This window comes from Dryobates pubescens, chromosome 26 (assembly GCF_014839835.1).
Source record: "Dryobates pubescens isolate bDryPub1 chromosome 26, bDryPub1.pri, whole genome shotgun sequence".
Taxonomy (NCBI): Eukaryota; Metazoa; Chordata; class Aves; order Piciformes; family Picidae; genus Dryobates; species Dryobates pubescens.
The window spans coordinates 4,638,529-4,649,991 of NC_071637.1; the positions used below are offsets into that span (position 1 = coordinate 4,638,529).

The following is an 11,463-nucleotide window of genomic DNA, read 5'->3' on the forward strand; positions in this document are numbered from 1 at the left end:
GTGGCATCAGGGCTTTCTAGAAGGGGATGTCAGTAGCCAAGCTACTGGGCTGCTCGCTGGGCTGCTCTCCCAGTGAGGTGTCAGAAGCACCACAGACTCAGCTAACTTCAGGCTGCAGTTGAGGTGGGTAGGTCTCAGTCACTAACCCTTGTTGCTGTCCCTTTCCTTGCTCTGGTTCAAGCCCAGTTTGTCCCAGTCCAGTGACTGGTGGCCTGACCCAGCCAGCTGTGCCCATGAGATGTGGCTGCCCTCTTCCAGCACAGCTCAGCCTGAGACCTGCAGGCAGTTAAGGCTCCTCTTTTTTTCTTGCTCTGCTGCCTGTTCAGAGCCTGAGCAGCTGTGCACAGATCTGAGATCTGAGTGCACTGAGGTGTCTGTATTGAGGGCCTTTGGCTCCACATTTGTGCAGCTCAGCTGAACAGCTGAGGCACAAAGGTAGCCTCAGGATTTCCTCCTTTAGGATGTGGGTATTTCTCAGTTACCTTGGCAGCAGGTGAGGACACTCAGATGTGCTGTGGTCCAGAGGCCCTGAAGCTGGCTGGATGAGCTGTGCTCACAGGAGGGCAGTTTCTGGCTCCGTAGCAGTGGCTGCGCAGGAGATGCCCTGCGGGGACCTCTGCCGCCGCCTGCCTCCACCCCTCCTGCTCCCCTCAGGCACTCTGCAGCCTGCCCTGCCGCTGAGCTCTCCCCTTGCCTCCCCCTCCCCAGCACCTACAACTTCTCTGCGGATGGCTTCCACAGCTCCAGCGCCAGCGCCAGCCTGTGCCTGGGCTCGGGCGTGCACGGCGGCGTGGACTGGATGCGGAAGCTGGCGTTCCGCTACCGGCGCGTCAAGGAGCTCTACAACACCTACAGGAACAACGTGGGGGGTGAGTGCCTGCGGGCAGCCAGCCTGCCTTGCGTCTTCCACATCCTCCCGACCCTGCTAGGGACATCTGTGGAGGAGGTGTAGAGAGCAGCGTGGTAAGAACACTTTGCTGGGCAAGCGTTCCAGCAGTCATCCCTGAATGCTGCCCAGCGTTTGCAGGAGAGATTGCTGAAACACCTAGGGGAGCGGTTTGAGAAGGACCCAAGTCCAATTGTGGGGCTTTGTTGTGGCAATAGAGCAGCCCACTTCAACGTTCCAAAGCATTTAGGCAGCAAGCAAACAGTTCAAAGCTAAACATGCCCTTTCCCGCCCCCCCACAGGGGAAAGCATTTCTGTCTGTCTGAAAGCACTTTTGGATCACAGTGATTTGATTTTCACTCCCTCAAAACAGTGCCACCAGATGCAGGATGCCCTGGGTTTCTTCAGCTCAGCTAGCTCCAGGCAGATAGAATGGAATGGAGTGGAATGGAGTGGAGTGGAATGGAATGGAATGGAATGGAATGGAATGGAATGGAATGGAATGGAATGGAATGGAATGGAATGGAATGGAATGGAATGGAATAGAATAGAATAGAATAGAATAGAGGAGAGGAGAGGAGAGGAGAGGAGAGGAGAGTAGAGTAGAGTAGAATAGAGTAGAATAGAAAACAGTACCACTAAATGCAGGATGCCCTGGATTTCTTCAGCTCAGCTAGCTCCAGGCAGATAGAATAGAATAGAAATAGAAATAGAAATAGAATAGAATAGAATCGAATAGAATCTAATAGAATAGAATAGAATAGAATAGACCAGGTTCAAAGAGACCTTTGAGATCATTGAGTCCAACCTATCATCCAACACCATCTTCTTCCAACAGGCTGGTCTGCTACTTTTTTAGCACATCAGTGCCAGGTCTCTGACTAGAAGGAGGAAGAAGCAAAGCTCTTCTTTATCACTTTCCTTTTTGGTTGGAGGAATCCCTTAGCCACATGTGCTGGAAACCATGGATAGCTTTCCAGGAGGAACAAAACCATCCTGGCTTCAGGTGTCTCTCAGCTGAGGCCATCACCTGCTATGCACAGCTCTTCTGTCCTTTCACTCACTTCCCAGGCAAGCTTAATGCTAACTCCAGGAGAGAGGTGGCCCTGCAGTGTGCAGGAGGCTGATGCCATTCTGCTGGAGAGGAAGGAGGCTGAGCTAAGCAACGCAGCAGTATGCTGCAGCAGGGCATCCTACACCTCAGGGCAGAGCCTTGGAGTAACCTGGAAGTGGGCAATGGGAAGCAGCCTGCACTGGGGCCAGGAGAAGGACAGTGGCAGAGACAGGGTTCAGGACGCAGGCAGGAGCCCTTTGCATTCTAACACAAAGCCATGGGACTCCCTTTCTGTGCTTCTGAAAAGATGCTTTCCCTGCCTGCAGGTTTAATAGGAGCTCCTAAGAGGGAAACCTGGCTGCAGCTGAGAGCAGAACTTGAAGCACTGACTGATCTCTGGCTCACACACGCTCTGAAGGCGCTGAATTTGATACACTCCCGGTAAGAGCAGCTTAGAGAATTGCCTGCAGGCTTGGTCCAGGATCTCCTTTGCTTCTCCCCACCCCTAAACTTTGCTGGCCAGCCTGCAGGAGGCCAATCTGCACGTGTCTGCCAGACTTGGGTTATCAGGACTGAGCCTGAGGTGCTGAACTGGCTTCTCATCTGTGGCACACTCCTCATGTGAGCAGCTTTCCAAGAGCAGGGAGCAAAAGGCCCTTCCATCCCTGGCCATGTTCACTCAAAGCACCCAGTGTAGGCATTCTTACCTTGTGTTTGAATTCCTGCAAAGGAGATCCTGGCCCTCATGCAGTGAGGCTGCATCACTGCTGCTGGCTTGGTGTGTGTGTGCTTCATTCTGCCAAGCCGGTACGAAGGCATTAGCAGTACTGACATAATCTGTCTCTAGCTGTGGCATCTCCCAACAGCTTGGGAACTTCCAATTGCAAGACAGGGTTTGCTTCCTGCCATCTCTCAGCCCAGAGCAGAAGCAAGAAGCACAGATTGGTCTCTTCTGACTTTTGTTTTCTAGGCCTAACTGTGTGAATGTGTTGGTCACAACAACTCAGCTCATCCCAGCTCTGGCCAAAGTGCTTCTCTATGGACTGGGCACTGTCTTCCCCATTGAGAACATTTACAGTGCAACAAAAACAGGTAAGAGCAGCTTAACTCAGGCCTCAGCAAAGACATACTGATGTTGTGTCCCATGTCAGGCACATCCATCCCCCCAGTCACAACAGGCAGGCTATGAGCTCTATTTTCAGCTCCATGTTTACACATTTCCTAACTCACATCCTGACTGCCCACACTTCACCTAGTACAGGCTGCCAAAAAAACACATCAAAGGCTTCCCAAGTGTCTCCATGGTGAGTGAGCCTGAAAAACACTCACCCTGTGGAGCATCTGCTGCATGTGGGATGTTCAGCTGCACCCAGCCAGGAGGAAGCTGCTCTGCTTGGAGCTGTTACAGACAAAACCACTATTTGGATCCTGCAGAGGGGTTTAGTGTCCTCAGCAAGCTTTATGAAGCCCTGTGAGTTATAGATAGAGGCAGGGCTCATTTTTTGTTCTGTTCTTTCTGGTACAAGTGTTTGAACCTCTGAGGATGGTATTGTCATGTTTTGACTGCAACTGGAAGGAACAGGAGAGGACTCTTGGACCTGGGTGCCACTAGTGTGTCACATCACTCCCCCAGTGGCCACTCTAAGCAGTGCATCCAAGTCACAAAGCTTATGGAATACTGGCAGCACATGGAAGTCCTTGGCTGGAAATGCTAGAAACTGTCCTGAGATGGAGAGAATCAACCTCAGATAAGATTCAGTTAGGTTCTGATTTCTAAAGACAATGAGGAATGTGGCAGCAAATTCAGCTGGGTCCCAACACCACTTCTAGTACCTAACAGCAGCCCTACCTTGAGACTCTGGAATGTGTCCAGAGAAGGGCAACAAGGCTGGGGAGAGGCCTTGAGCACAAGCCCTATGAGGAGAGGCTGAGGGAGCTGGGGCTGCTTAGCCTGGAGAGGAGGAGGCTTGGGGGAGACCTCATTGCTCTCTACAACTACCTGAAGGGAGGTTGTAGCCAGGTGGGGGTTGGTCTCTTCTCCCAGGCAACCAACACCAGAACAAGAGGACACAATATCAAGCTGTGGCAGGGGAAGTTTAGGCTGGAGGTGAGGAGAAAGTTCTTCACAGAAAGAGTTGTTGGCCATTGGGATGTGCTGCCCAGGGAGGTGGTGGAGTCACTGTCCCAGGATGTGTTCAAGAGGGGATTGGATGTGGCACTTGGAGCCATGGTTTAGTAGTCATGAGGTGTTGGGTGAGAGGTTGGACTTGATGATCTTTGAGGTCTTTTCCAACCTTATTGATTCTATGATTCTATGTGTCCAGCTCAAATGTGTTTTTCCTTCTGTTGCTCAGGGAAGGAGAGCTGCTTTGAAAGGATAATGCAGAGGTTTGGGAGGAAAGCCGTGTACATTGTAATAGGAGATGGTGTTGAAGAGGAACAGGGAGCAAAAAAGGTACAGTTTGTGGATGCCATGGATTCCTCCAGGTTTTCATTTCCATGACCCTGTCTTTACTTGAGCATTAATGAAGCTCCCTCCATGTGAACAGTTTACAGTTAGTCTCATTTCTTCTTGTGCAGAACACTTAGCAGACTTGTGAGAAGTTTTGTGCTGTAAAGCCCCAGCCTGGGCAGCTGCCAGGCAGTGGCTGTGTCACACCTCCCAGGAATCATTCTTGCTTAATAAAGGTTTCTTTAAACCCATGAAAAGGAAAAGCCCAGTGTGTGTGATCCCAGGTGAGCCAGCAAGGTGAAGGGTTGCTTGTGGAAATGCCAGATTACTGGGGTGAGTTTTGAATGACTGATTAGAACATGCACAGCTCCACCCCTGTATTGCTGACTCCTTCAGTTCTTAGCGTGTGACATCTTTGGAGTGAGTCCCCAAGGGCCTGGTACTGAGTTGCTGCCTTTATCAATGGCTGATGGACCACTGGCATTAAGTTTACAGGTGAAGTTAGAAGGAGGGACCAGACAGAGCAGAAGCTGCCAAAGCAGCACTATCCTTAGGTACTGTTTCATGCCCCTGCACAGATGTGGCCCCCTGGCATTGGCAGCCATGGGAAGAATGAAAGGGACCAACCTGTGCATCCAGCTGAGCCCTCCACTCATTAGTGTCCACTGTCTGGGCAACAAGAACTGGGGTTTCAGGGGCCAGCTGAAGGTGCTTTGTTTTGATTGGACTGGGAGAGGAGAGAAGCTGAAACCCCAGAGCCTGGAAGAGAGAAAAGCAAAACCTGAGAAGACCAAAGCTGCTTATGGTGACTCTGTGGGGAAGGGACTAGAGACAGAGCCAGGAATCCCTTCTGCCATACCTGTGGGGTTTCAGTGTAGGAGCTGCAGAAGCATGGAGAGCAACAACACAGACCCAGAGGGAGGCAGTCAGGTGCATCACCTGAGCCGTGCAACAGGAGAATTGCACAGCCACACTTTTCACTTCCTACTTCAGAGAAGGAACCTGCCTGGACTCCATGGCTTTGGCTTTCCAGGGCCAGGAGCACAATTTGCTACTAGCAAGCATTCTCTGCAAGATATCTTTATGCCTCCTGGGTCTTGTGCTCCTGATGTGACTGCAGAACTACCCTTGAGATGCATTTGCTGAGACACAGGCACTGACTGCATGAGTCCTGCCTTCAGCAAGCTGCTTGGTTTGCAACAGGCAGAGAGTGGGAGCTCAGTGATGCACAAACTGTGACATCAGAGGAACTCAGCTGGGCAGCTGAGCCCTGTGTTGCAGGACCTGAGCCCTCAGTTCTGAGTGGAGATCCTGCAGACTTTCCAAGCAAATTTGAGCCCACTGGGTGCACAAGCCCAGGAACAAAGGGGTCTCTCAAATAAGGTAACAGGCATGTGTGCTGTCCCTTGAATTGTATCTCAGGCCATCTTCAAAGCTCTTTCGTAGTGCAGCAACACCTGTGTCCACCTAGCTAGATCTGCAGAGGGTTCCCCAGTTCATGAGGGGTTAAGGAGCTGTAGAGAAGAGTCCAAAATGCATGATTGGGAATGAAGGGATGATAGCCTGCTGCTTTTGACATCCCTGTGCCATATTTCAAAGGCACTGGGTCAGTGACCATGGCAGCATCAAAGGCTGCAAGGGCTGTCTGGCTCTGTGGAGAAGTGGGAAGGATTCAGCAACCTTCTGTGCCAGGATTTCAAGAGCCCTCTTGCTTGTGTCTCCTGGCCTAAGCCTCTCTCCCATTAGCAGAGCACATTCTTTGCTGGGCTGTCACCTGCTTTGATGGATGACAATCATCAGTCAAGGCTGCCACACTCCTGAGCTTTCGGCACACAGAAAGGGCAGGGAAGAGGTAGAGCCTTTCACTGTCTTGGGGCAGCACTGACAGCTTCTCTCTTTCAGGGGGTGAGTTTTCCTCACCTGTCTGAGGGACACAGCTGTAGGTGCTGAGCAGCAGCGGCTGGGAGGCCAAGAAAAACATCATTTAATGGAGGGGGTTTAATAACAACCAGGGAAGGGGGAGGGAGAAGGAAATAACTTTTCCCCTTACAGTGAAATTGCAGAGCAGTGGATTCCAGTGGCTTCAGCTGTCTGTTGGCTGTCTCTACACAAACAGTTAAACAGCCTGAAGGAAACAGTGGCAGTGTCTGATAGGCAACAGACCAGGGGGCAGTTCCAGTCATGGTTAAACATTAGAGGGCTGTAGGGAGACACTGTGCAAATAAAACACCTGGGAGCACTGCAGTGGGTTTTTTCCACACTTGGAACATCTCCCTTCAGAGCCATCCATGCTCTCCCAAGCTTAGCCTAAGCTGTTCATCAGAAGCTGGATGCTTACAGTGAGAAAATGCCCAGAAAGTTTATTCCTGTGCTGGGAGGAGCAAGCTCTGTCAGTGGAGGCTTTCCCTGGGTTTGTCACTGCACACAGAGCTCTGGCTGTACAGAGAGCAGCAGCTGGGAGGAAGCAAAGCAAATCACAAGCCCTGATGTTGTCAAATTTGAAGTGCAAAAGTGCTTGAATTGTTTTTGGAGGAGAAATTAATCCAGCTCTAATCCCAGTCTTGGCAGAGCACACCAAGGACAGTTGTCTGTAGTCAGCTCTAGAAGCAAGGTTTCATTATTTTAAAGTTGCCTCTTTGCAAGCAGCCACAGGTTCTGCAGCTGCTGCTCATGGCTGCAGAGCAACCTGGTTCTGACAGAGCCTGCAGAGACCTGGTTGTACCTTAGCAGGTGACAGTTCCAGGTCCCCCACATCACTGAACTGCTTTTGTTCAACAGCACATCAAACAGTTGGTACTTTGCCCTCTGTCAGATGCAAGTCTTATTTTCCCAGGGGCTACTCCGTTTCCAGATCAGCCAGGATGGTCTGAGGGTGATGGAGCAGGTCACAGGTACCTGACCTGCCCAGGTTTCAGGTGGAGCTGGCTGGTTAGAACTTGGACTTCAGCTGTATCACAATACATGTGAATTGGGAGGCAGGAGAAGACTACAAGAGAGCCTCAAAACCAGGAGTGAGGCAGTCGGGGGTGGGTGGGTGGTGGGTGGGACAGGCTGCCCTACAGCATATCACAGCTAAGTGAATAACTGATCTGAGCAATGAGCCAGTTCCTGCATCTCCAGGACACGAGCCACTGCTGCAGGTGGCTTGGGAAGGGAATGGTTAAGAATGGGTTTCACTGGGGGGGCATTTTGTTCTTCTGTTTACATTTTAATAAGTCTTGTTAACTGCTTTTTGTAACAGCTAAGCTTTGTCTGTAAAGCACTGACAACACCTGAAGTTGTTTCTAATTAATGGGGGGTGAAGGGTGGGGGTGAGGGAGGGGTGGGAGAGAAGGGAGTCAAGGTCAGAAAGGCAGCCTGCAGCCTCCATCCCCTCTGGAGCAGGACACTCCAGAATTATGGAGCTGCCTTCCTCACTACACTTCCCTCTCCCTTCCTCTCTCTGGTGAGCCCCCTTGCCTGTGACAGCCTGGTGGCCCAGGTCCAGAGCTGTTGCTGAGGATGCAAACTAAGATAGTTGTGTTGCTGTCAGTGTTAACCCAACCCTCACCCTCCTCTCTCTTGGTTTCACTCTAGCACAACATGCCCTTCTGGAGAATCTCCTGTCATGCTGACCTGGAAGCTCTTCGGCACGCCTTGGAACTTGAATACTTGTAGCAGAGCCCAAGGCCTGAGCACTGTGAGGGCTTCACTCAAACTGTTCCCTGGGGTCCACCAAGTCCTCAACATTTTCTTAGTAAAAACCACCCCCCAGCAACTGCAGTTTTTCCTTTTTTTGAAGGAGAACCCTTTCAGTGGAATCCTTTCAGAACCTGCAGCCAAAGAACATTGTCCCAAGTGGTCCTTCCTTTGGACAGAGGAGAAGCCTTCAGCTAACTCGCTGGCTACAGCTGGAGGCATGGAGCTGTAGCTGCCTTATGCCACCAAGAGCAGACTTACTGAAGCCTTGGGTCTGCTTGGCAGTTTCCTTGCTTTTGAAAGGGGAAGAGGACACAGGAAGGAGTCTCTGCACATCCCATGGGACCTTCTGGAAATGAGAGTGAAACTGTTGATTTGTTTTGGTTTGGTTTTGTTTTTCCTTTGTTTTAATTTTCTTTTTGTATTTGTTTAATTTATGAACTAATCTCATTATTCTGGTATTAAGCTCTACCTGTGTTTTTAATCTGGCTTCCTGGGGAGGGGAGGGAGGGAGGGAAGGGGTAGGGTGGGGAGGGTGGGTCTTGTCATTCTAAATTAATGGTTGATTTCTCCAGAACAAGCCCTGGGGAAGACGATGGTGTGTACAGTGATACCAGGGACACATGGTACTGCTGGGGAGGACTCCAGCTGTGCTTTGACATCTCACACAGGTGGTACGTGGACTGTGCATGTGTCTACACGGTGCCTTATGCTGCATCTGGGGCTTGGGGGTGAGGAACAAGTACCTTGTGATGAGTGAAAGGCATTCAATAAAAAAGTGTTTACATTTTGGGGGACTAGTTTACCTGCTCTCTGCTCTCCAAGCCACTCTTGGCTCTAGAGCTGCTTGTAAAATACATCCTCCCCGTTTCAAGGTGGGGTTTGGCTGCAAGGACTCTGAACAGAGCCCCTCGGGTGCCAGGTGGAGGCTGTAGCCAGCTCCTGTGTCTGTTGGTGGGGCAAAGAGCAAATGGAAGGTGTCCTTCAGAGGGCAGGCAGAGCCCACAGCTGTGCCTGTTTAAGCCACAGCTGTAGGATGGCTGCAGAGCTGGCCTGTTCTCCTTGCTGTCACAGCTCAATTCTCTGGCCCTGGAGGTCTCTAATTTGCTTCCAAACCTGCTCATTCCTGCTTACTGTGGCCCAGCTCACCTCAGAAGGGTTAGAGCCTCACTGGAGCAAGGTGTTGGAGAGATGCAGCAAGGAGCACTTACCCATACCTTACACTTACTCTACCCTCACCTGCCACGTGCCAGTCGAGACCAAACAGGTGAGGGTTACATGAATGACAAGTGTGACACAAGTCCTACTCCTACGGCCTAAAAGTATCTACCTCAGGAAACCCCTTCTTGATTAGGACATGGAGAGGGTTTTGGGGCAGACTAAAACAGAAAGTCAGAATCCCAGAGACTGATCAGAGTCTCTGGCTCCAAAGGCAGCAGCCATGCAGCAGATGTAACAGGCATTAGCTGGCATCAACAAACGGCCCACCCCCGCTGTAAGAATGCAGCACTCTGTCAATAATCAGAGAGCTGCATTGAAAAACAGTTGCAAAGCCCCCCGTGAGGGCCGGGCGTGGGGCAGGAGAGGCTGCGCTCAGGCCCTTTCCCTGTGCTGAGCTTCTCCTGTCCGACCACACGAGGGCAGCAGCGTCGCGAGCAGCGCCGCCGAGCAGCGATGCCCAGCGCTCCCTCCCCTCCTTGGGGCCGAGCAGCGATGCCCAGCGGCCCCCTCCCCTCCCTGGGGCCGAGCAGCGATGCCCAGCGGCCCCCTCCCCTCCTTGGGGCCGAGCAGCGATGCCCAGCGGCCCCCTCCCCTCCCTGGGGCCGAGCAACGATGCCCAGCGGCCCCCTCCCCTCCTTGGGGCCGAGCAGCGATGCCCAGCGGCCCCCTCCCCTCCCTGGGGCCGAGCAGCGATGCCCAGCGCCCCCCCTCCTTCCCTCCCTGGGGTGTGAGGACCCCTTCAGAATTCGGGGTCACAGAATCCTATCTGCAGAGCGTCAGGTAAAGAAAGCAGAGTCTCAGCGTTCAGCACGATCGGGCAGGCAAGGCGAGCACAGCAGAGCCAACGCTGTCAGCGTGCAGGGACTCCAGAGGGGCATTAGGTACAGAATTAGGCTTTTAGAAGGGAAGAGAAATCTCACAGGGTCTAAAATGCCTTCAGTTCAGGTGCACAATCATTTTAGAAAGGAGCCTCTGTGCCTCACAAAGCCGGGATAAGGAGGCAGAGGGACTTGGGCCCCATGGATTAAAGACCCAGAGGTCAGGGGGCTGCAGTGATCGGTCATTAGCTCCCTCTGTCTTTAACAGATAGACACAAATTGATAGACACAAGAGCAGCCTTGCCCATGCCATGCCCTCCTGAGAGTGCCACAACCACACTTGCCCCAAAGTCCCCATTGCTGACCCCCACCCTAACAGGATCCCAACCCAACAGTGAATCAACATCAGACAGCAAGCAATGGACCTCTGCTGCTGCTGCAAGTGAGAGGAAGGGAAAGCTGCTGAGCTCTGCACATCAATGGATCCTTGTTAAGGGGCTGCCAATGCTGCTCTGCGTTCTCCCAGGCCTGGACTCCCAGGTCCCACACATCTGAGAGAAGATTTCCAACCTCAGCACGATGAGCCCTATGAGGAGAGGCTGAGGGAGCTGGGGATGCTTAGCCTGGAGGAGGCTCAGGGGTGACCTTATTGCTCTCTACAACTAGCTGAAGGGAGGTTGTAGACAGGTGGATGTTGGTCTCTTCTCCCAGGCAACCAGCACCAGAACAAGAGGACAGTCTCAAGCTGCAGCAGGGGAAGTTCAGACTGGATGTTAGGAAGAAATTCTACACAGAGAGAGTGATTGCCCATTGGAATGGGCTGCCTGGGGAGGTGGTGGAGTCACCATCATTGGAGGTGTTCAGGAGGAGACTTGATGGGGTGCTTGGTGCCATGGTTTAGTTGATTAGGTGGTGGTGGATGCTAGGTTGGACACGATGATCTTAAAGGTCTCTTCCAACCTGGTCTAGTCTATCCTATTCTATTCTCTCTGGAGCCTGTGCAGTAATGAGCATTGATCCAGACTGGAAGGAAAACTGGAAATCCAGGACCACAGAAGGTTCTTCTAAAACAGTTTAATTAAAAACCCGTGAAGGCTCTTGGAAAACCGGAGGAACGCAAAGCGTAGCGCGTGTGCCACCTGCCAGTCACAACCAAACACCAGTGTCAAAAAAGATATTTAAGTTTAATACAAATTTTATACAAAGAAAATGTGAAAAAATACTTCCATATGCTAAGAGCAATTATGCTTCACAGATAAGGCCAGCTAGGCTATTTTGGACACAACTGCAACTCACCAATATTCTGTTCTCACCGTTTTTGTTACCCCCCACCCCCACCCCCTCCCACCTCCCC

The 11,463-nt window shown here is 51.8% G+C and overlaps 1 protein-coding gene across 6 annotated transcripts in view; it reads left to right on the plus strand.

Moving 5' to 3' along the window:
- EYA2 (EYA transcriptional coactivator and phosphatase 2) overlaps nt 1-8,463 on the plus strand; it is a 101,340-nt gene extending 92,877 nt beyond the window's left edge. For all 6 annotated transcript variants that reach the window (XM_054173636.1, XM_054173635.1, XM_054173631.1 and 3 more), the window contains 5 exons: nt 709-869; nt 2,267-2,381; nt 2,911-3,032; nt 4,295-4,395; nt 7,969-8,463. In XM_054173636.1, coding sequence (XP_054029611.1) covers nt 709-869; nt 2,267-2,381; nt 2,911-3,032; nt 4,295-4,395; nt 7,969-8,049 — 580 coding nt within the window. In that variant the 3' untranslated portion in view covers nt 8,050-8,463. The remainder of the gene's footprint in view (nt 1-708; nt 870-2,266; nt 2,382-2,910; nt 3,033-4,294; nt 4,396-7,968) is intronic.
- The last annotated feature ends 3,000 nt before the right edge of the window (nt 8,464-11,463 follow it).